The sequence below is a fragment of the Gordionus sp. m RMFG-2023 genome, chromosome 2, assembly GCF_954871325.1.
Source record: "Gordionus sp. m RMFG-2023 chromosome 2, tfGorSpeb1-WG-v2, whole genome shotgun sequence".
NCBI classification, from domain to species: Eukaryota; Metazoa; Nematomorpha; class Gordioida; order Chordodea; family Parachordodidae; genus Gordionus; species Gordionus sp. m RMFG-2023.
In genome coordinates this window covers 11,407,618-11,433,786 of record NC_088776.1, presented here as the reverse complement: position 1 = coordinate 11,433,786, position 26,169 = coordinate 11,407,618, and the positions used below count along the sequence as shown (strand labels likewise).

Sequence of the window (26,169 nt, the reverse complement as noted above, 5' to 3'; positions counted from 1 at the left end):
CGAAAAGTTAATATTATATTCAATTTAAATTCAATTTACAATTACATTTATATTACAGATAATAGAATAATATTTCTTAAAATTATAAAAATAAAATTTGGTATCTATTCTATCTCCAGTTATAGAATAATAATAAAAATGATTATTTTAGAAAGGAACTATTAAATATACACATTATATATTGTAAAATAAATTATATTTTATTGCATAGTATTCAATATATTTATAATATTACTTTTGTACACTAGTTTCCTTTTGTTTTTATTAAATAAAAGTAAATGGAAAACCATTTCAAAAAAAGTAACATAAATTTACTATGAGTTTTTGTCCAAATGCGATGAAAACACCCATACCTTTCTACAAATATATTGGAAGCAAATAGTTACTACCCCCTCCTTTCATGAAGATGCGGCCTCCAGCAAAATCTTAAATAATGTGGAAGGTTAGTTCTAATTATACATGATTAAGGTAGATTAGGTTATAATTGATAAAAAATTTTTTGGCTGTTTGAAAGGTATTCCAAAAAAATTACAATTAATCTACGCTTAATCACAGGCATAAAGAGGGTTACTGTAAAAAATATCGTATGTAAATATTTATATTTTACCGTTTTATTGATTGACATATAACTTTAAAAACCTTGATAAATATCGATCATTTGCTATTTGCCATTTTCTGCAACATGTTGAAATAATATGAATTCAAAAGTTATATTTGCATTAGAATATTGCAATTATTTTCATAATAACTCTGACAAAAGCCAAACAGATTTTGACATAAGTGGTCAACCAAAATTATTGTGGACTTATATTATTGAAGCTATCTTAGAATACTATAGAATTGTCTGTGATATTTTTATTGAAGAAAAAAAAGTAACACATTATATAGTGACAATCTTTATTTAATTTAGGTATCCTGTTTTTTGGCTTTCTTTGATGAAGACATAGGAAATTTTTCGAATATTAATGAAATAGCATCTTATAAATCAGGGTCATCATCTGATATATTGAAGAATTTTGCCAAAATTAATATCAAATTAATTCAAAAAACCTTCAATGATAATTGTGACAATAGAAATTTTAAAAATTTAATTAATCATTCCTTCAATCAATTTGCCATGCCTAAAATAGTAGATACTATTTTTATTATAAAGCTCATTTTTATAGGAGAGTTATGACAACAATAAAATTATATACTTTAGCCATTTTATATTAGAAGAGAAGCTAAATCAGATAAAAGAAATCATCACAGAGGCATTTTATATTAAACTGTATCTAAATATTTAATATATTTGTCACTATTATATTTTTTAAGGAAAAATTTACCAATCAAAATAGAAGTTATATTAATAAATATATCTTCATTTTCATCACACACTCAACTGAAAAGGTTTTTTTAAAGTATTTTTTACCTATATATATATATAATATAGAATTAATTGTGCTTTAAAACAGAATCTTAATTTAACAATATATGATGTTCCATATGGAAAACATTTAGCTCATTTGATACTATATTTAGTTCAAGTAAATTCTGCATTTTATTTTGGATATACACATTAATTCACAATATTTTTTTAAAAAGTTTTTATAAATAAAAGATTGATTTTTTTCTAAATTACTAACTCAAATCATTTAATATACTTTTCTATCCTTTTGCTATTAATTAAAATGCAATTAAAATTCCTTTGGGTTATAAAATTTTTTATATGCAAAAAACTAGTATTAAATACCTCAATTTAAGTTAGTAAATTAAGATTTTGGCCAAAATAACATTACATAATCCTCAAGATTTTGTTAATAGATGTTCAAATTTTAACATCTCTGATCAAAATCTTCAGGATTGGATAATATTCTTTTGCTAAAATATTGGGTTATCTGTTTTTAAAACTGAACCATCTAACAACACTATTTGACATCCCAGCTGAGAGTGGTAAAAAAATAACAATCAGCAGTCAACATTATGGATCTTAACCATAACTTTAAAAATGCCAATAAGTGTTGGTTCATGAATTTATCATTATCAGTCAAGGGTAGTATTATCATGTCATTAGATAATCTTTTAAAATAATATAATAAACACTGACGCTGAGTAATTTTACTCTATTATATACTTTGACACAATTTTTAATTTCTGATTATGACTAGAAGAGAAGCCAACACCTATTATTTTTGAAATAAAAAATAAATTAAATGAGCATACATATATATTATTACTTGAGGAACCAAAAATCGTAATACAAGTTTAATTAACAATTTTCCTTTAGGGAAATGATTATCTTATCATTTACTCTTAAATTTTGAAGTTGCCAAGCTTCATTTATGAATAGTATAGCGTATAGAAGACGTTCCATCCAGGTCAGTTTATTATTAAGTGGAGTCATTAAAAATTTGTTTTAAAACACAATTAATTTCAATACAAAAACACACACTGATATATAAAATTTTTTTATTCAATTTTATCAAATAAAAATTAATTAACTACAAATATAAAAATTTTACAAACTAAAAATATAATCTCATAAACATAATTTTTAGTCCCTTTTATAGGGAAAATAAAAGGCTTAATTATAAATTAAAATAAAATTGACTCAAATTGAAAAAAGAACGTTATGGAAATGAGGAGTTGTTGTATTGTCTTATATAATTGGGGATAAAACCGACCCTCTTATCTGTTTATAATTAATGAATACCATACTAAGGAATCTAAAATAAAAACCATGTTTTAATTTTGATGAATTTACCCTAAACATAAAAAAAATTAGTTTAAAATAAATAAGGAAAACCGTATTTAACAAATTTGTTTCAATTTTATTTCTAAAAAGTGATGGCTAAGTTTGAGGTGTGCCTTTTTTATACAGATAGAAATTTAACGGTAATAGGAAAAAAAACCCCTGGAAAAAAAAACCCCGGAAAAAAACCCCCAGGAAATAAAACCCCCGGAAAAAAACCCCCAGGAAATAAAACCCCCGGAAAAAAAAACTCCCAGGAAATAAAACCCCCGGAAAAAAACCCCCAGGAAAAAAACCCCTTGAGATTATTTTTATACACTCTCATATTTAAGTATATTCTAGCAATAATTTATATTGAATTGGTATATATACAATTGCAAGTTAATAATTTGTTAAAAATATTATGACCTCATCAAATTTTTGCTTATAGACCATTCATGCTTCCTCCACCCCCACCTCCTCTTACTGTCATGGATCTTGCTGGAGTTGGTGTGTCTCCTATGAATATGATGCACCATCCAAATTTACCCCCAATATGATGGGTTATTTATATTTACTATTGATACTTAAAACGTAATGTATTTTTTTTAAAATACAAATTTATTTAAGCAGATAATCAATTTTTAGAAATACATCTATATATAACCTGATTGGTTGTTAGCAGCCAGTATATAAAGAAATTGAAACTTAATTCATGCATATTTAAAAGATGAATAATGAAATAAATTCGTGATTAATTATAATAGAAACAAATATACATTCACCCAATATACAATTTAATTCAGTTGAAACCATTAAAATGCAAATGGAAAATACTCAATTTTTTTGCATTTGGTATTTTGAATTAATGGTGATTAGAGTAGCAATAAACAATATTTTTATTCTGGGGGTTTATTTTCCGGGGGTTTATTTTCCGGGGGTTTATTTTCCGGGGTTTTTTTTCCAGGGGTTTTTTTCCGGGATTCAAATTTAACTGTTTCTTAAAATTTTGAAAGAAAAAAGTTAATGGATCTTCCAACTAGATCTGGTTCATAGTTTGATAGTTTAAGGTAGAAAAATAATGTGTCTCAATGAATGATCTTAAATTAAATTAGTATTACAACAAACGGTGTCCAACCCTCTTCAATAACATAAAGGTTTGTTTTCCCACTTTCAAGGATTTGGTATTAAAGTTCCGGAAATTATATCGGTACGTTCCGGTTTATTGGGTCGGTTCACTCCATACCTAATTAAAACGTAAACGAGCTGGCCAGCTTCAATATTTATGATCAGTTAAATTTTATAAGTCAAAATATGTTTCTTTATTATTCTGCATATATGACTCCTAGAAACACTACAATCTATGTTCGACCACCATAACGGGTATACCTATGAAGGAAGAACAAAATTTTTCTGGCACCAGTTGCAATTACGACGTTGAGATATTGCACAGCTCTAGAGCTTACATGGCTTCGAATTGTGTTTCTTACCGAGATAAATCGCGATTACAAACAGCTGGTATCTTGAATTTCCAACCTGACTCTCTAAAAACGAGGCCATCAGTCAGTATGACAGTGGCGGATGCTAATATTCTTATGAATAACGATAGCAATTCGAATGAAAAGAAGGGTTATTATGAAGAGATTGGGTATAGGACGGTCCTTTTGCAATGGTGTACACCACCCAAGAATAGTATCAATAATAACACTGGTTTAAAAAGAGTTTTTTTAATACAAAATTATATTTAATATATTTTAATTATAAAAATGTGCTAGTTTTATTTATAACATCTTTAGAGTCAAAATATGATTGATTGTATATTTATTAGGGATAGAAAACGAAAAAAACAAAATTAAAAAAAACTGTTTTTTTTCCAATATAAAACACGAAAAAAACAAAAATAATAAATTCAAAAAATAAAAAAATAAAATAAGATGAATAAAATACAAAAAGCAATACCACCAAACATCAACGGTACAAAGAAATTATTTTTGAAATCTAGTTAATAAGAATACCTTAAATTTTATTTTTTAAAATATGCAAAAATATTTTAAAATATTTAGGCAAAGGTTGGGTGAGAATGTTCAATATGGAAATTATCTTTAAAAATTAGCAATTATTTTTATAACTAATAAAAAAATTTTTAAATAACAAATTTATCAGTTAATATAATATTTAATTTCATATTTTTTTTATTTCTCATGTACACGACAACTTTTTATTCCTGGAGAAAAATAAATATTGCAATTTATGATGTAAATTTTGCTCAAAGTACATTTTTTTCTTCAAGTAGCAGTAAACTAAAGGATCATTATATAATCTCTGTATGAATGATAAATGTTCAAGCAAAAAATAATATTTTACTTTGAAAAACAACTTCACAAGCATGCACCAACCTCCTACCATCTTGTTCACAAAATTGAATACAACCAATTTATATTTCAATGAAAAACTGCTTATAATGCTTGATTGTTTATTATTTATATTGTTAAATTTATTGTATCTTAAAAATGAAAATTATTAGAATAGAGCGGCCTCCAAAAAGTGGTATCCGTGCACCCCTAATATTAATGTTTCCATATTATTTTATCGTAATGTTCTGGAAAGATTCTTCGTTCCATAGATTTCTCTAAATTTCGTTTCTTGTCCCTGAATGGAGTATAAAGTTTTTTTAAATTTTATTTTAGAGTTTCAATAGATTTTTTTTCATAAATTATTCTCTTTAAATAATATTTTACAAAAAAAAATTAAACAATAATTACAATTATGATTAAATTATGTTAGACCCCGAAGGTTTATTAAATATGTTATGTATAATTAGATTATTACCAGCAAAATTCTCACGGCGCTTACAAAATATCACCCGTAGATCCCCACAGCAGACCTTCATCCTGCTTAACGAATTTTGTTCTCTCCAATCGAATCGTTTTGCTCGAACAACATCAGAACCTTAAACTCATATCCAGTATACTTTCGAACGTAACGGATAATAACACCGCCAAACTGGACGTAGCTAATGGTTACGAAAAGATACTTTCCCACATGCTCAGTCAAGTCAACGGCGCCATATACATAATGTGTCTTGGAGGTTCGTGCAAAGCCAAGAACGAATACAAGAAAATGTATTTCGAGGATTTGCATTCCATAACCGAGGGACCTGGAGGGAAAGTCACTGATTATAGGATTCCCGTAATAATATTTAAAAATAAAGATAAATAGCTATTTTGCTATAATTATAAAAAATTACCTTTCGTATCTTGTTAATATAGTGTTCTATCTCCACCTCGATTAATTATATAGGGAAATAATTTTTTTAAAAGATATATTCACTAGGTTGCCCCTATCAAGTTACAATATGTAATAGGCCTATTCAAAACTAATAATTCATTTATTCGATAAATTGTTCTGCCAATCCATTTTATTTTATTGGAATAATATGATCGAATATTCGAATTATTAATAATATGTTAATAAAATTTAATCATTTGTCATTTCTATTGATAACCTATCAATCTAATAGGTGATGGGATTAACTGGATTAACATGAACTGCTTGTGAAAGGCTTTTCTTAGTTGGTAATTCGCTATCATAATCTTATTGTCTTATAAAGAAAATACATTAAGGAAATATCTTTGCTTTGAAACATGGTCTGGCATTGTAAATTAAATGAATATTTCTTTTAATTTCATTAATAACCTGATCTCATGTTCTAATTATTATAATGATTTTTTTCTGATATGCAATAAGAATATAAAATTCTGTCAATATTTCGTATTAATTATTTTATAATATTTAAAAAAAACAATTGAATACAAATTTTAAAATTTATTATTCGTAAGAATACGAATAGTAAATTATTCTATTAGTTTAAACGATTATTCGGATTTTTTTTTGAATAGGCCTAATATATAGTTAAACAAGGTCATTTTGCAATTGTAGATATATTGTAAATATGATATTTTTCCGATATCAAACATTAATAAAATAAATGTTTAGGAATGTTAATTTTTTTTACAGTCTAAAAAAACACTACAAAAATATAATAGGGTTATAAATATAAACTTAAAATACATTTTTTTAGATTGTTGTCAGTTTTTGTATAAAAAAAATTCTGCAACGTTTTTCAGAGTGATTGATAGTTGTTGCTGGAAAGAGAGGAAGGGGTGGGGAGGGAGGGGATAAACAAATTTTTTTTAGCTTTAAAAATGATAATATACATTAGCATTATACTATAATTATGAATTTTCTGAACAATCATTTTTTTAAATCATGCACATGTTTATATATTAGGATTTTTCAAAACTCATCAAAATCAGTCGATTAACGCGCAGAGAAAATGTTAAATACTCTACCCAAAAGGGTTTAAAGGATCAGAACAACTTGATTTGTTCTTTACCCGAAATTCATTTGTCTCGATTGACTAAATATTGGCCCTTGGTGTATAGCGATTGTGTCTTATTAAACATACCATTGGTAAATTTATTTTTTTTAAAAAATATTGTTATATATACATTCGAAAGAAAGAAAGGAAGAGAAAAACATTTTAAATTTATAGTTACAAGATAAATTTTTTTTATGTAAATAAATTTAAATTTTATTTAATATAGCTGATACCACTGATCGAAAATATAAGTGTCGGCTTCAAATTAAAGGAGCAAGTAGATAATATTTTCATTTTTTTAAAATATTAATATTGCTTTACAAAATATTTTAAAATCGTATGGTAAGAGTTTTTTTTATATTTTTCATTCCTTCTTTAGAAGGAAAATAAATTATAATTAAAATTTAAGACTTATGCTTTTAAAGCAATCCTGACTTCCTTTCCCATTCAAAAAAAGGTCCGAAAATAAAATTATAATTTGTACCAAAAAAAAATATAATATAGTATTTATTTTCCTTGGAAAATTCTGCTTAATAATTATTCATTTAACTTTAACAATAAACTTATGCTAGTTTTCTTCAAAAAAAACTTCTCTAGATTAAACAAACGTATTTTAGGAGTGGTTTGATTTAAGTGAGACTATATTTAATAAACCAGTAATTTTAAAATTTGGGGAATCATCATAAATAGAGAAATAATAGATAAATATTTATCGCATAAAAAGTAACTAGTTACTTTTACAGTTACTTATTTTTGCAAGAATAGTTATTTTAAGCATTACTAAATATCTTTTCCAAAAAATAATATTTGAAGCGTTTGCCCACTAAAAATTATGATGTCTGATTTACTAATTGAATCAATTAAATGATTTCCATATTTTAAGGTAAAATAGGTATTTAAAAACTCTCTGTATTATTTTTATGAACTTATATCAATTTATTAAAATATTAATCTTTTTTCGATCGGATCTTTTTTTCGTTTTCTATCAGCCCTCTTTTTTTTGAATGCAAAACCCTTTATATCAATATGTATTTACCATTTATTTCTATTTAAACATTGGGTAATATTGTTTTATCTGTCAGGGAAATTCATTATATTCTAATTAATAATATTTATTCATTTATTAATCGAGATAAATCTTAGATCAATTTTCTTTTACTTCTGCTTTATAACTTAAACACAAATATACGATTAAATACCCCACCCCCCATTATCCATATCTCCACCGAATTAGAAAGAAAGAGAAAAGCTCAAACTTGAATGCGTTCAAATCCTAAACTCTTTCAAGGATTCCGAACGTCAAAACCTGAATTTGTCGTTACCGCCGGCTCTCATGACTAGCATTTACTCTTCACTTTCCTCTAACACTTCATCATCCGCTTCGAGCTCTACCCCTACCATTTCCTCCAAGCACCAAAACAAAAAAGAAATCTATAAATATGTTTGGAATGAAATTGCCACACTCATTAATACATTTTGTCACACTTCACCACCCAGCTCTGTTGAAATGAATGGCGCCGTTAACTCGGACCAAGAAATCCAATTTCTGAAACGGCATTTGAATTCGTTAATTAGCGGTCTTAATATCAACATAAAAAATAATGTAGTAGATACGGTGCCTGGTGACGGACCGGTTATCAAGGAAGAGTTTGAAAAGTTTTTCACACTTTTATATACAAAATTTATGTAATGGTTTTCTATGTACTTTGCGTTTAAATATTTTTATAAATAGTTTTATCACCTGATCTAATGAATGAATGTCACTATCCGGACCACCGAAACAGGAAGGCTAGGCCGAACCCTGCTATAATGATAAAAATTTGATCCAAATCATGTTCGTAAATAAAAGGAATGGTTTTTATCTGGTCTAATTTTTTCGGCCAAACTTAATGACGAGGTACGTTTGCTTTTACATATTGTTTAATTGAAATAACAGAAAGTGACACCGGTATTATGAAAAAGATATTTACGAATATTAAATATTTTCTTTTGTCAACATCTTATTATATTATTAACTTATTTAGGATGGATGTTCAAGAAAATTCTTATATTGCAAGCAAACGGACATATAAATTAGGTATGATAAAAATTATAATATATTTTCATTAATGTCTAATGATGACCATATTGAGTTATTGTACTTTTTTTTTATCTGATCATATTCATAACTCCATAGCAAAATTTTTGAAAAATATAAAATTGTGGCTCGTATTTAGCTGGGGGTGGGAGAGGGGAAGAATTCTCCCACCCCGTAGCAAGAAATTTTGATAAAATGAATTGTGAATTGCAAAGTATTCTATTTAAATATATTATATTCTATTCTAAATATTAGCAGAAAAGTTAAAATTAATTTAAATATTTATTTCTTGTATATTAGTATTTTATCACGAAAATTTAAAGTTTATTTTCTTACATTTTTTAAACCTTAAACACTGATATAAGAAAATTTTATCAACCAAAAAAAATTCCATTTAATTTATCTCTATTAATAACTATGATTAGAAAATTTATAGTGTATGAAATGTTCAGATATCCAAATAGACAGAATTTTCTGAATATAATTATTTCTGAGACTTCTTGTACTACACGAATAAAGAATTACAAACAGCTCATTTTTTGGATCTAGAAGAGCCTATTTTTTATTCCCTTGGAGAAATAACAGAATCACCTGAAGCAGATATTTTATCTGAAGCTGATACATTATTAGATTTAATATGATTGCCGATTTTTTTCATTGGAATGTATTAATAAATTATTTATTACACAATAATTTTATGTTATATTTTTCAAAAAATGGATTTGGCTGAAGTTATGAGAATCGCGAATATTATATTACAACTTAGAAAACTAAGAGATAATATCGACCAGGAATTTCTCGAGATTTATGTGATTGTTCTGAGATGAAAGCGAAAGTGAAATTATATGATTTTTAGATTTACAAACCTCGACTAGTGTTGTTAAATGGCTCGTTTTGAGCCGATTTTTAAAAACGGCTAACTCAATATTTTATCCAGAAAAATATTACTCAAGTCTGAAGATTTTGTTCATAGAAGGAACAAAGGTCTAGACATATTTATCGAAATCTCGAGGCTCAGACAATATTTTTCTGGCTAAAATATTGAGTTAGCCATTAAATCGGCTCAAAACGAGCCGTTTAACAACACTAGCTTCGACTTTCACTGAAACAAATCGTTGCAATATTAACGTGGACTTAATTGAGGATTACTATAAAATTACCGTTTTTATTCCACTTTTGAGTTTAATTTTGAATCAAGGAACGATTAATGATTTATCAAATGGCTTTATCCAATTTACAAACACTATATCTTATAACTCACACTGCTCTGAAATTTATCAAATCTTGATATTGAAAAATTAAATATTTAGCTAAATTTTATTATAGGATATAAATATATCTGAAGGCCAATTAATTTCAGAATTTAAATGTATCTGAAGAAGGCCAATTAATTTTAGAATTTAAACGGTATGGAAGATTTATTTTTATTGATAAACTTCCAAGAAATAGAGTGGAATTGCATACTTTAAAATTAATTAAAATTACTCTATATTTTGGTAATAATACCAATTAGTACAAGCACAGATGAGAGGACCTTTTCATCATTAAAAAGTTTATATTTTCCAATATTTTATTATTTGTATTCGAAATTGTCATATTTTTTTCAAATATATGGTTGGCAGTATAAAATTCCTGGCTACGCGCCTACTTTAATGTATTTAGGCTCATACACATATTTTTTTGCTAGCGATTAGCGAATTTTATTTTTAACTTCATTTTTATTTAGAATTATGTTTTCATTTTTTTACAGATAAACCTATACCCTTGGGATTATTGTGGAAAGATATATTAGAAACCAATTTGAAAAAAACCACTAGAATAAGACCTCAACTGGAAGAACGCAACAGGGCTAAAGATAACAAAGTGGAACTTTACGTTTTTATGAAGGACAGATTTAAGTAATCTTCATATTCTAATATGGAAAAATATTGAATTGTTTTATTCCTTATAGTAGGGCTGGGAAAATCAAAAACTATAAGCGCAGTTAATATTTAAAATCATTTTTTCTTGAATTATTCGAAAAATATTTCGTTATTAAATTCTTTTATAAATCTTAATTTTTTAAATCAAAATTTTTTTTATTTGATTTTAATATAAACCTATCCCATGTTTGTGTTTTGGGCAAAATTAAGTAGATTAGACAAATGATTATTTTCTAATAAAACTATGATAAAATTGGGCATTAAACTTAGACCTCCGAGTTCGTCGCCACTTAATATATTAGTGTTGCAACATATTTTTAATAATTTAATCTATAATTCAATGCCAAGTATGTTTAAATAATTTAAAATTGTAACATAAGATTTCAATGTAATTTTTTGTTTGATCAAAAAGGCCATTTAGGTTGTTTTAGGGCTTATTTAACTGATAGGCTTGACTAGGTATTTCGCCTCTTATGATTCAGCAGTTTATTAAAAACCATGATGGGTATTATATATACTGTTTTCGGCTAGGTGTAAAATGAGATTTTCTTTTTTCAGCGATTACTAATGGATCATAATTATTATTGGAGGAGCCAATGTCTGTGCATAAAGTCTCAATACTGTTTCTCCACATCCTAGGGAGTTAAAATGTGTCGATCCCGCAAATTATTTTTAACTTTGAGGTTCTAGGTGGGAAGGAACAATAATGAATTTTGGATTGATTTTATTAATTTTTTCTTGACCTATATATTTATATCTATTAACGAGGCAACGAAGAGGATGTCTGGCTCTAGAATAATTCACATCAAGTCTTAGCCTGGCATATCTGATTTTCTTATTTGTCAAAGGGTATATCCATTGTGCAAGGTTGGATAAGCTGAAGGTTAATACACTCTTAGATTTTATTGCTCGAAAATAGATAATCGCCGGAACATAACATGACAGCAGCATCCTAATCTTTTTATATGTGTGGATAAATTGTGCCGTTGTATGTGTTATCAGACCAAGCATAATTTAGCATGGCGTCATCAAAAGGTTTAGTTAATTTAAGAAGATATGTATTTGTTAGTAAAGAGGAAATATAAGAAACTATGATGATGATCGTAAGCTTTGATTTTGTTAGGAGGATTGTTTGTAACTAGCCAATTTGGTTAAATTTTAGGTTAACTATGTGATCGAGTAGCGATTAAAATTTTTCTCATATTTTTGAAGTACAGAGGTAATTAAAACAAACAATGCGAAAATTACTTTATAACGGATTACAAGAAAATCTGTAATTTATTTGATTTTCTTTAACTTCCTGTATATAAATAATGACACAACTTTTGACACCATCAAACTTTATAAAATTAAAAAAAAAATGAGTATTAGGATTTTACCCTATTTAAAGATTTTCCTTTCATAAAGTATTATTACCATAAGTACACTAATGAAAATACTAAAATTAGTGTGACAAAAATCTGTTTAAATAATATCAGGAATGCTTCACTGACGAAAATTGAGTGTTTTATTATTAAGAGCTAAATTTAATATATTAAATATTATTCAAATATTAAACTGAATTAAAAAAGGTTTGGCTCACTTCCAATTTGAGTTTTGTACCAATATTTTTTTTTATTCTGACAATGTGCACGTGATTAATTTAAAATAACTATATCTTCAAAATATTATAACACTGTCTAGATATATTTCTAAGACGCATATGTATTTAGATACCATTTTAGGCCTAATCTATATCTCGAGTAATTTGAAAAGTATCCTAACACCTCTAGTACATACATTCGAAACAAATCATATTAATAATACCCCTTAACAAGAACTTTTTATGAAAATTTTTATTTGAACTATTAAAAATGAAGGAAATAAATATAATGCATGAAATAGATATATTGGCAATTTTAAAATAGATGAATTATTTTTTTATTTCAAATTTGTTAACTAAATATTATAGATCCTGCAATATAACTTCATGTTACCCCTCATTTACTTTCATATTAAATTCAAACATGCCTATAGACATAGATGTTTAATATAGAGTGTCGAACTGCTAAGTATAATATTTTTGTTCAATTACGGCTCTTGGTTTAAAATTTTAAAATAGTTTAATTCCATTTCGATTATTTTTGCACAAGTTTTTATTAGTTTGTTTTATAAAATCATATCGGTTTTATTTGGTTCATCCCAGTGTTTTGTTTTAGGTTTTTTAAAATAATCATAACATATATTTTTTAACTGACCCTTAATAATAATGATATTTTTTTTAAAAAAATTATGTTAATTCATTTAAAATAATAAATATAATTTTATATAATATTTTGAACCAGTTTATACCGGTTTGAAAGTATTTATAATGTTTCAGTTCTCTTTTAAGAATTTCCTTATAACGATTTGGTTATGGCTTAAAAATTAGGATTTAGAAATTGTTAATAATTTTTTTAAAAAAGGAATCTCCAACTTAATAAAACTAATCTAGCATATTTTCTAAAAATTTTGAGGATCTTATATTATTTTTTGTTAAATTTTAACAATATTTATCTCAATTTTCTAACACATTCTAAAAATTTTCAGGATATTAAATTTTATAAACTCCAACCTCTATTTTCCATCTCTTAAACCATTATTGAGATATCAATAATTTTTGATAAAAAAAAATAAGAGAATTTTGTGCATTTATGTTTTTGGGAGGTTATATAAATAGCATAAATTTCTATTTTATAGACAATTTGAACATTAATAGGCTTATGCTTATATGCCAATTAGGACCTAAGGCACTACAAGAGATAATTTGTTCATGTTGAGATAGAGTTCTGTCACCAGTGGGTGAATATTTCTTATATTCATTTTTATAAAAATTATCTTATTAATTACGTGATACGTGATAAAAGCTTTTTCGCCCTCTGGTTGTGTATACAACAGAGCTACGCTAGGTTTTCCTCAAAAATCCATCAAACTGGATAGTTAAGGGGAGATAATTAAGAGCCTTCACACGTTTGTGGGCAAGATGCACGTATTTGTACGCAAAACAGTCCGAGAACTGTTGTTTAAACGTCTATAAGGTAACAACAAAATGAATTGGGCATAACAAAAACCTATACCTGAGAACTGTAAAAATAAATTTAATTACTTTAAAGGTGGGTGGTGGCTGATTTTAAGTTTAACATCTTTATTGTAAGCCTTAATGATTACTATCAATTGAATTTCGAATTATGATCATAAAAATAAAAAAATTAACTAATCGAGCGTGAAAATTCCAGTGAATAGATAATGTAGTCAGTGATGAATTAAGGACTACCCAGCCGCAAACCCACACATCCTGTTTTAGGTTTCGGAAAAGCAAAGCTCTATGAAGTGTTAAACAGATTTATATAGCGAAAAAGTCTTTGATATTGATAAATATATGAAAGAGAACAGGATCTATGACGCAGATTTAGGAAACTGCTCTCTATAGATTTAGGAAATGGAAAAATAATTATTGACCAGGAGGAACAAATGGCATTATGGCTTGATTGTTATATGATAGTCTTCTACTCACGGAAAGCAATCTACCAACAAACATAAATACAAACATCGCCCCACTTTCGTCTGGTTTGTTCTTGCATTAAATAACAAATGTAGTCAAAAAGCTAAGGAAAACAAAGCTCCGGGGCTGGATAATATCAGAGCAAAATATTTAAAAAATGCCCCTTCGACCTTGTTACCTATTTCCCCTCTTTCAATAAAATATGGGAGAACGGAACTACTGCAGTGGAATGGAACAAATCCAACATATGTAACTTCGCAAAAAAACTGAGTTATAACCTTCACATCCTGTTTCATTTAAATTTTTTATGGTTCTCTCAAAATAAACCACAAACATATCATCCACACCTCATCTTTCCCCAAAAATACATATGTGTACATGTCAAACAAAAAAAATATACTGAAGCCAAAATTAGCCCAAAAAATAATCATGCAGAAAAGCAAGTACAAAGACACCCTCCTACTTCACATAGATTTTAGCAAAGCTTTTGATAATGTTAACCATGCAGCTCCGTTGTCAGAGTATATAGACCCCAACATCATTCAGATCTTTAAAACCAATAATACATATAGTTTGCATACTTCGAAATCAATGATGAAGAATATCCCCTTCCTCCAGGGTAAAGAAAGAAGTAAAACAAGGCTAAACACTATCGCCGCTCCTAATTAAAATCGAAAAGTAGAATAATATTCAACGCAGATGACGTCTTTGTAATGTTAAAAACCTTGAGTCATAGTTAACTAGCAATAAACTTCAATAAACAGTTTTTCTCCCTATTTTCCCGAAAACGTGTCACCTCTTCAAAAATTACAGTTGAAGATAACGAAATAAATGTAGTAGCCAAAAGGTACTTAGAATTCACACTTGATAATAGAAGTAGTTGCAAAGAAGAATTAGAATACAAAAGGTGAGAGGAACCTTTTTAAAGTATATGAAAATGTGTAAGATAAGAGAGATTTCGGTATTTTCTAGATTGTGGACACAACAATAATTCCTATATAAGTCTATAGAGGAGGCATGTTAGAAAAACCAAAAGGAAAAAAATAAATGACTTCAAACAATTAATGGCTCGTAAACAAAAGAAGATATCTTCTACCCAAGAAACATTACGAACTCAAATCTTTGGAAAAGGCAAAACATACCCAAAATAAACATAACATTAAAAAGAGCTGAAATTAATTCTAGCCCACATAAGAAACACAAATCACAAACTATTACTCGATGCCATGAACATAGCCTTACTCATATAAAGGGAAGCAGTATATGAAATACAACTACTCCCAAGACATTGTAGTATTTAATTACATTAAAAAGCATGGGACGGACTAATTTAATTTAAAGTACATTAAATCAATGATAAGTTTAAAATGAAAAGAAAATCCAGTATCAGTGAAGAAAGTAATTCAAAGAAAATGTGAAAAACAAAGTCAGGATGTAAAGTAAAAAATAAAAAGATTAAATAACCTGAATCCAGGAAAAGATTATTAGAGATTTAGGTAGTTCGCTTTAATTTTTAGTAATTTCTTTATAGACTTTTTATTTTTATTTAGCTTCAGGAACTGTTTCATATTTAAGTTTAAATCCATTATGTCCTTCAAAGCTCTGAAGGACCATAATGTCTTATACTTGCAATATTTTTCCCATTAAAGGAGTATAACCAATTAATGGCATTAATAACGAGGCTATTATTACTATGGTTTCTCAAAATATGGGCAAAGAATGTACGCTTCTTTTTTCAAGACACGTGAACTTGGGTATGGTTAGACATCTTCCAAAGGTTTTCATTCGAGATAATATTAGGGTAGAAGATGCCATTTATTATTAGACATTTATTTACAAACGTTTGTAATTTCCTGGTTTCGGTCTTGGTAATCTCCCATGTATCACCGCCATACAAGAGAATCGGAATAATGGTTGAGTTGAAAATACGGTGTCTTGTAAAAACAGATATCTCTCTAGTTTCCAGTTTGAAAAATTTATAAAAAGCTGCCCTAGCACTTTGTATACGGATTTTTAGTTCCTCTTTACAACTACCTTTATTATCTATGGTTACACCCAGATATTTATAGGATTTCACCACCTTGACCAACTTTCCCTCTATCACCAAATTATTCAGAGGGGCGACTGAGACGAGGGCATTATCACGGTTTTATCAAAGTTTATATCCAAGTCAACCTTAAGACTAAAGGAATTCCGTATAAAGATCAAATTTTGAGTTTCTTCCAAACTTTTAGTTATCAACACTATCTCATCAGCATAACATATCACCCTATTTTCCAAGAAGCACCACTGATTGGACCTTAATTCTAAAAGATTCGCAGTTCCCAGCATATCTATTATGATTTTGTTCATGACTATATTAAACAATAGCGGGGAAAGAACACACCCTTGTTTTACCCCTTTTTTTGTCCTTAAAGATGGATTTATTTTTGATGTGGAGGCAAAAAGACTGCTATAATGTGTTTTGAGGGTCCTTATGATATTAGTGTCAATGCCGCATTCGGTTAAAATCTTACATAGCGCGTCAAGCACGTTTAAAATCGATAAAAATAAAGTAAAAAGGTAATTTATGTTTCTCACATTTCTGCATTATAATCTTTAAAGCTTATATCGGTTCCTTTATATTTCAACTTGGACGGTAAGCACAAATGTATTTAGATAAACGGTTCGGTGTAGAGGAAATAATGCGGTTTTTTAAAAGAACTATAAAAACTTTTGATGCAATAGACGTGAGAGCGCTCTATAATCCTTGAATTTAGATGTATTTAAGATTTTCGGGAAGTTGCAAAAGATAGTCATGTTCCAATCCGCTGGCATCATTCCAGTAAGCCATATCTTGTTAAACAAAGGCAGTAAGAACCAAGAGTTCGCTAAGGGAGCTGCTTTTAGATGCTCTCCAGGTACCCGGAGATTTATTATTCCTAATTTTCCTAATAGCATCCGCCATTTCAGCCAATGAAAAGTTCGCGCCTTACTGTCACGCTTTGGCTTGTGGATGGGATTAAAGTAGGCTTTCTAGAATCAAAGACACCCATATAGTGATCCAGCCATAACGCCATCTGTTCTTCCGGGGTCAGTAATCAATTTATTATTATCCTGCTTTATCCTTGGAAGTGTCTTGGACACTTTGGCTTTACAGAGGCAATTGAGCTTCTTGTAGGCGTCGAAAATTCTGTTCTCCCCCATATCCCTGTCTATCTCAAAAGCTTTTTTAGCAATAAAAATCCTTCTATTCCTCCTTAGTAGTCTATGAATTTGGTCCATAGGTAACCATCAGGCTCACCTTGTAGCTTGAGTTGAGCTGATAATCCTTGGAGACTTGCACACTAGGATTGAAAAAGATGACCACTTTATTAGAGACGGGGTAATTGGCAATGCAGCGTTTCTCAATTAAATAGTGTAGGAAGGTTATAGGTATGTATAGAAGTATTAACCATAAAGTTGAGAATACTTTCTTCTCCCACAGCGAATATAACACTCTAACTTTTAGAAGAAATAATATCAAATCATAGATCGATCTTTTCATATCTAACTCATAGCTGGTTCATTGATGTAAAAGCAATGCCAGGTATCAATATTACTGATCATAACCTAATCAGAGCGAGTATTAGCGTTAGGAATTTATGAAGTAACTCTCAGGGTTTTTCTTTCCGATCCCAGCCTAGATACCTTCCCTAGAGGAAAGTAAAATACCTGCAACTTCCTGAAGTTAAGCTACAGTTGGATCAAATCTTAAGTGATATGTAGGAAATTTTCCTATCCTCATAGGAGTCTTTGTCTGTAGAGGAATGCTGGGCGTTTCTCAAAAACAATCAGTTTGGCGCCTGCAACGATCTCCCTAACATTAACAATTCCCCTTAAAGACAAGAATGGCAATCCGATGACACCATTCGTATGATAGATCAACTCAAACTACAAGATGAGCCCGATGGTTACCTATGGACCAAATTCATAGACTCCCAAGGAGGGATAGAAAGATTTTTATTGCTAAAAAAGCTTTTGAGATAGACAGGGATATGGGGGAGAACAGAATTTTCGACGCCTACAAGAAGCTCAATTGCCTCTGTAAAGCCAAAGTGTCCAAGACACTTCCAAGGATAAAGCAGGATAATAATAAATTGATTACTGACCCCGGAAGAACAGATGGCGTTATGGCTGGATCACTATATGGGTGTCTTTGATTCTAGAAAGCCTACTTTAATCCCATCCACAAGCCAAAGCGTGACAGTAAGGCGCGAACTTTTCATTGGCTGAAATGGCGGATGCTATTAGGAAAATTAGGAATAATAAATCTCCGGGTACCTGGAGAGCATCTAAAAGCAGCTCCCTTAGCGAACTCTTGGTTCTTACTGCCTTTGTTTAACAAGATATGGCTTACTGGAATGATGCCAGCGGATTGGAACATGACTATCTTTTGCAACTTCCCGAAAATCTTAAATACATCTAAATTCAAGGATTATAGAGCCATTGCTCTCACGTCTATTGCATCAAAAGTTTTTATAGTTCTTTTAAAAAACCGCATTATTTCCTCTACACCGAACCGTTTATCTAAATACATTTGTGCTTACCGTCCAAGTTGAAATATAAAGGAACCGATATAAGCTTTAAAGATTATAATGCAGAAATGTGAGAAACATAAATTACCTTTTTACTTTATTTTTATCGATTTTAAACGTGCTTGACGCGCTATGTAAGATTTTAACCGAATGCGGCATTGACACTAATATCATAAGGACCCTCAAAACACATTATAGCAGTCTTTTTGCCTCCACATCAAAAATAAATCCATCTTTAAGGACAAAAAAAGGGGTAAAACAAGGGTGTGTTCTTTCCCCGCTATTGTTTAATATAGTCATGAACAAAATCATAATAGATATGCTGGGAACTGCGAATCTTTTAGAATTAAGGTCCAATCAGTGGTGCTTCTTGGAAAATAGGGTGATATGTTATGCTGATGAGATAGTGTTGATAACTAAAAGTTTGGAAGAAACTCAAAATTTGATCTTTATACGGAATTCCTTTAGTCTTAAGGTTGACTTGGATATAAACTTTGATAAAACCGTGATAATGCCCTCGTCTCAGTCGCCCCTCTGAATAATTTGGTGATAGAGGGAAAGTTGGTCAAGGTGGTGAAATCCTATAAATATCTGGGTGTAACCATAGATAATAAAGGTAGTTGTAAAGAGGAACTAAAAATCCGTATACAAAGTGCTAGGGCAGCTTTTTATAAATTTTTCAAACTGGAAACTAGAGAGATATCTGTTTTTACAAGACACCGTATTTTCAACTCAACCATTATTCCGATTCTCTTGTATGGCGGTGATACATGGGAGATTACCAAGACCGAAACCAGGAAATTACAAACGTTTGTAAATAAATGTCTAATAATAAATGGCATCTTCTACCCTAATATTATCTCGAATGAAAACCTTTGGAAGATGTCTAACCATACCCAAGTTCACGTGTCTTGAAAAAAGAAGCGTACATTCTTTGCCCATATTTTGAGAAACCATAGTAATAATAGCCTCGTTATTAATGCCATTAATTGGTTATACTCCTTTAATGGGAAAAATATTGCAAGTATAAGACATTATGGTCCTTCAGAGCTTTGAAGGACATAATGGATTTAAACTTAAATATGAAACAGTTCCTGAAGCTAAATAAAAATAAAAAGTCTATAAAGAAATTACTAAAAATTAAAGCGAACTACCTAAATCTCTAATAATCTTTTCCTGGATTCAGGTTATTTAATCTTTTTATTTTTTACTTTACATCCTGACTTTGTTTTTCACATTTTCTTTGAATTACTTTCTTCACTGATACTGGATTTTCTTTTCATTTTAAACTTATCATTGATTTAATGTACTTTAAATTAAATTAGTCCGTCCCATGCTTTTTAATGTAATTAAATACTACAATGTCTTGGGAGTAGTTGTATTTCATATACTGCTTCCCTTTATATGAGTAAGGCTATGTTCATGGCATCGAGTAATAGTTTGTGATTTGTGTTTCTTATGTGGGCTAGAATTAATTTCAGCTCTTTTTAATGTTATGTTTATTTTGGGTATGTTTTGCCTTTTCCAAGGATTTGAGTTCGTAATGTTTCTTGGGTAGAAGATATCTTCTTTTGTTTACGAGCCATTAATTGTTTTTGGTTTTTCTAACATGCCCCCTCCATAGACTAATATAGTAATTATTGTGTGTCCACAATCTGGAAAATACCGAAATCTCTCTTATCTTCCATATTTTCATATACTTTAAAAAAGTTCCTCTCGCCTTTTGTATTCTATTTCTTATTTCCTTCTTTGCAACTACTTCTATTATCAAATGTGACCTCTAAGAACCTTTTGGCTACTACATTTACTTCGTTATCCCCAACTGTAATTTTTGAAGAGGTGACACGTTTTCGGGATAATAGGAGAAAAACTGTTTTATTGAAGTTTATTGCTAGTTAACTATGACTCTAGGTCTTTAATTATTTTCTTGGACATTACAACGACGTCATCTGCGTTGAATATTATTCTACTTTTCAATACATGACGTCTCATTTAATCCTACATATACTACACCGGCGGTTCCCAGTACTTCTCTTTTGTTTTTATTTTTATGATTTTAATTAGGAGCAGCGATAATATTTAACCTTGTTTTACTCCTTTCTATACTCTGGAGGAAGGGAATATTCTTCATTGATTTCGAAGTATGTAAACCGTATGTATTAGTTGTTTTCAAAATCTGAATGATGTTGTGGTCTATCCCATACTCTGACAACGAAGCTGCCATTGTTAACACTATCAAAATCTCTGCTAAAATCTACAAATGTTAAGTAGGAGGGTGTCTTTGAACTTTATTTTCTGCATGATTTTTTTTTTCTGAGCTAATTTTTGCTCCAGTATATTTTTTGCTTGACCTGTACAAACATGTATTTTGGGGGAAAGATGAAGTGCAGATGATATGTTTGTGGTTTTTTTTGACAGAACCATTAAAAATTTATATGACACTCTATGTGAAAGTTATAGCTCAGTAACCCTTAAATTTCTATGGTCTTTGTTTTTTTGGGAAGTTACATATGTAAGATTTGTTATATTCTACTGCAATGGTTCCGTTCTCCCATATTTAATTGAAAGAGGGCAAATAGGTAGCGAGATATTGTCGTAGGTGCAATTTTTAAATATTCTGCTGTGATATTATCCAGCCCCGTAGCTTTGTTTTTCCTTAGCTTTTTATTTGTTATTTCATTCATGGAGAAACCAGACAAAAGTGGGGCGAAGTTTGTATTTATGTTTATTGGTAGAGTTGCTATACATGAGTGGAAGACTATCATATAACAATAAAGCCATAATGCCATTTGTTCATCCTGGTCAATAATTACTCTTTCATTTCCTAAAACTATAGAGAGTAGTTTCTTAAATCTGCGTCAAGATCCTGTTCTCTTTTATATTTTTATCAATTTATCACATTTATCTCTTAATTTTCTAACACAATCTAAAATTTTTCAGGATATTAAATTTTATAAACTCCCTTAAATAACAAAAGTTTATTGTTAATACTAAAGGCAGTTTTAATCGAAACTGACACATTTTTTATGATATATATATATTTTAAAAATAATGATTTTTGGAAACGTCTAATATAAGCCAGTGCCTATTCGTTATTTCTGAGTTGTTATGTTTTTTCCTGAAGCCAACTTGGTAGTTGCATCTGAGGGGGGATTGGAGGCGACCTGTTGGTTCCAACCATTTAAATATATTTTAAAATATAGGTCGTTGTTTAACAAAATAGGTTGTTTTTTAGAAAATTATATGCTTGTCAGTATTATTAACCTCTTAATAAAAACGTTCTATTTATAAAGATTTTGATATATATATTTTAAAAATAATGATTTTTGGAAACGTCTATGGTCTACTCAATATAAGCCAGTGCCTATTCATTAGTTCTGAGTTGTTATGTTTTTTTTGAAGCCAACTTCGTAGTTGCATCTGGGGGGGGGGGGATTGGAGGCGACCAATTGGTTCCAACCATTTAAATATATTTTAAAATATAGGTCGTTGTTTACCAAAATAGGTTGTTTTTTAGAAAATTATATGCTTGTCAGTATTATTAACCTCTTAATAAAAACGTTCTATTTATAAAGATTTTAAAACACTACTTTTTTAGGCGTCGGATATGTAAATTATAGTTTTGTTATGAGTTACTTTAGATAGATTACAACATATTATATCCTTTGTATTTTTAAAAAAACATAGTTATTCATTTTAAAAAGTAACTAAATTATTTTTTAACAAAGATACACTAATAAATTATTAACAATTACCATTTGCTAAAATCTAGCAAATTTTAAAATAGATAGTACAATATAAAACAGGTTCTTGATGTATTTATGATTAAGTTCTAAACTGTCTTTTTAAAGCAATGTAAAAAATTTTAATCAATGGTGTATTTTATGTTTTATTTAAAAGTATATCTGATTCTTATAAAACCGAGTACACCATGGATGTTTTCCAAAAATCATTATAAATACTAAATATATAATTTCAGAGTTGTTAAGATCCTTTTCAAATTAATCCATGTACAGATAAATCGTCTAAAATGTGTATATGTAGATTAACTTTATTATACTTAAATATATGTTTTGCCTTGTTTTCAAGCAGAAACTCTTGTTATGAGAGCCCAAAATATTTTAACAATTATATTTTGTTCTCAGAAATGTCAATATCCCCATTTTTATCGGCCTTTCAGAAAAATTATCATTTAAAACGTGCATTTATTAAAAAATAATTTTTCAATATATTCATTAAAAGTCAGCATAATTATCTATAAAATAATTTGTACATCATTTGTATTGTTTTTAATAATTAGTAAGCTTTGTGGCTAACCAAGGATTTATATATTCCTTTACATGAGTAAAATATCCTTCACAATCTTAAACTGAAATCTATAGTTTTAAAAGGAAAATAAATTTATATATTTTTTTTATGTTTTAATATTATATATATTTTTTATTATATACGACAATATTTTTTAGTGTCTATTTATTTAAATTATCATATAAAATAAATGAATTTTTTTTATAAAAGATTAAGTAAAAGTATGTATTTTATAAGGTATCTAAAAACATCAACAATAATGTCTTTGTATCTAGATGCTTAACAACTATATTATATATTAATGTGACAATTCAAATAAAATAGTGATTGGTTTAACTCTACCTTTGGTAGTAACTAGCAATAATCTTTTAGGTTGGGTTTATTAAATTTAATATTCTGAAAATTTTTAGATTTTAAATTGTTTTCAGAATATTGAGATAAAAATTGTTAAAATTTAACAAAAAAATAATATAAGCTCCTCAAAATTTTCACATGCTAGATGGGTTGAGTTAAGTTGGATATTCACTTAAAAAAAAAATTAGAACATACATAGTACAATTGGAAAAAAATAATTTCTATATCTCTTTGATAGGCTAAACATGATTCTGCATTTATTTTTTAATAATATTGCATATTTATTGAGGATGCATATTTTAGTTATCCAAAAAGTGTTTATTTGTTATTTTACTAATTTGCAACTGTTTTTAAAAATTAAAATAACATTTTATATATCATCTCATTAAGCTAAACATGACTCTATATTAGTTTTTTTAAAATTGAGTTCCTTTAATAGGGGAAGCATAGTTTGGTTAAAAATAATTTTTTAAATTACCATTTTATTAATCCACTTAAAGAGCTAAATATGATTTTGCATTCATTTTTTTTAAAAATAGCTTATAATTATAGACAATACTTATTTTAGTCATCCAAATTTACTAATTTGCCAGTTAATTAAAAATAACATTTTCTATATCATACCAATAAATTAAACATGATTATATTTTATTTTTTTTTAAATTACGATTATTAAAATTTTTTAATAATTAATATACATTTTTTGAATCTTATCAAAGAGCTAAACATGTTTCTATATTTATTTTTTAAAATTAAATCTTTTTATAAATCAACTCAATAAGTTAAACATGATACTATATTGATATTTATGTTGTTAAACGGCTCGTTTTGAGCCAATTTTTAAAAACAGCTAACTCAATATTTTAGCTAGAAAAATATTGCCTAAGCCTCAAGATTTGGCTAATAGATGTCTAAACCTTTGTTCCTTCTACAAACAAAATCTTCAGGCTTCTGTAATATTTTTCTAGATTAAATATTGTAGCCATTTTTAAAAATTGGCTCAAAATGTACTGTTTAACAACACTAATTGATATTATTAAATTTGCCCTTCTATAATAGGGAGTGAGCATTTTAATCATACCCATTTTAATGTACTTAATTTTGCAAAAGCTTTATTTAATTTCTAAATTTAATCATTTTAAATTTTGTGGCATTAATACAATAAACTGATAAAAAAATTATTTTAATATATTTCTATTTAAGGAGATATAAAAATACCTTATTTATTATTGATCCAATTTTTTGCTGATAATAAAATTTTCAAGCTGAGCTAGGCAACTTATGCAAACTATTTTTATATTGAGTCCTCTTTTTGCTGTTTTTTTTTATTTTTAAAAAATTAACTTAATCATTATATTTTTAATTGTGCACATATATTCATTTTTATCTTCATCAATTTTTTTTAAAATGAATAAATGTATTGCTAAAAAAATGAAAGTAACATTGAAACAAACATGTTTATCTATAAATTTAAATGATATTTTAAAACTGATCTATCTTTTTCACATGTTGAAATATATGGATTATTCACCCATATGGAAATCAATAAAAGTAGAGTATCTTCATTCTTAATGTGGAATATATTTTCAAAAATACTTTTTTTAACAAGCCATTCCTTATTTGTCATACTATATATATTATTGATGATTTCATATATTTCAGTAATTTTAATTGTATAAGAGTTACATTGAACAAAATTTATATCTTGAAAATTATCTGCTTTTTCATAATTTTTAATGTATTTTTCTACTATATTTAAATAGTTTTCCATTTTATCATATTGTTCCTTCATTTTTGAAGAAGAGATAGAAAGATCATTATACAAATTAGATAATGTCAAATTTTCACCACCTGGATATGGATGAACTATATTTGGGATGGTGTTTTTTATTTCTTTATGTATTTTAAGAAGGGTTTCATTAGCATCAAAAGATATTTTTTCCCATAATAAAATTGCTTTATAAAAACTGATAATACAATCCTTTATATATTTTTGCATTTCATTCATTGCTTAATTTTATATTTGTATATAGAACTGAAGAAATGGAATCAAAAGAGAACACTAATAACACAAATGCAAAAATCAAAAGTTAAAAAAAGGATTGATGCAATCAATACACATGATAGTAGCTATAGCTATTGAACATTTTATATTTATAATATGCATTATAATTTATTTTATAATGAATTTTCCGCTTTCAATAGATATTGAATTTAATAATTGTTAAGTGAAAACATTTTTAATTGAATGAATTTGCGAAGGAATATAAAAATATTTATATAAAACAAAAAGCATTTCAGCACCAATCTTATATTAATTTAGGGAAACTCACTGAAACTT

At 28.0% G+C, this 26,169-nt stretch overlaps 1 protein-coding gene across 2 annotated transcripts; it reads left to right on the top strand.

The window, feature by feature from the left end:
- The first annotated feature begins 285 nt into the window (after positions 1–285).
- Positions 286–26,169, top strand: LOC135923418 (integrator complex subunit 13-like). Of its 2 annotated transcripts, XM_065458146.1 has the most exons (14): positions 286–468; positions 515–872; positions 911–1,129; positions 1,167–1,270; positions 1,315–1,389; positions 1,433–1,526; positions 4,060–4,420; positions 5,532–5,899; positions 7,001–7,183; positions 7,318–7,368; positions 8,326–8,747; positions 9,116–9,168; positions 10,919–11,066; positions 25,862–26,169. In XM_065458146.1, exons 2-14 carry the CDS (start codon positions 696–698, stop codon positions 25,920–25,922), a joined length of 2,316 nt encoding a protein of 771 aa, XP_065314218.1. In that variant the 5' UTR covers positions 286–468; positions 515–695; the 3' UTR covers positions 25,923–26,169. The 2 variants fall into 2 exon arrangements, with proteins under 2 accessions (XP_065314218.1, XP_065314219.1); XM_065458147.1 differs by lacking the exon at positions 515–872 and having other exon boundaries at positions 286–442; positions 25,862–26,159.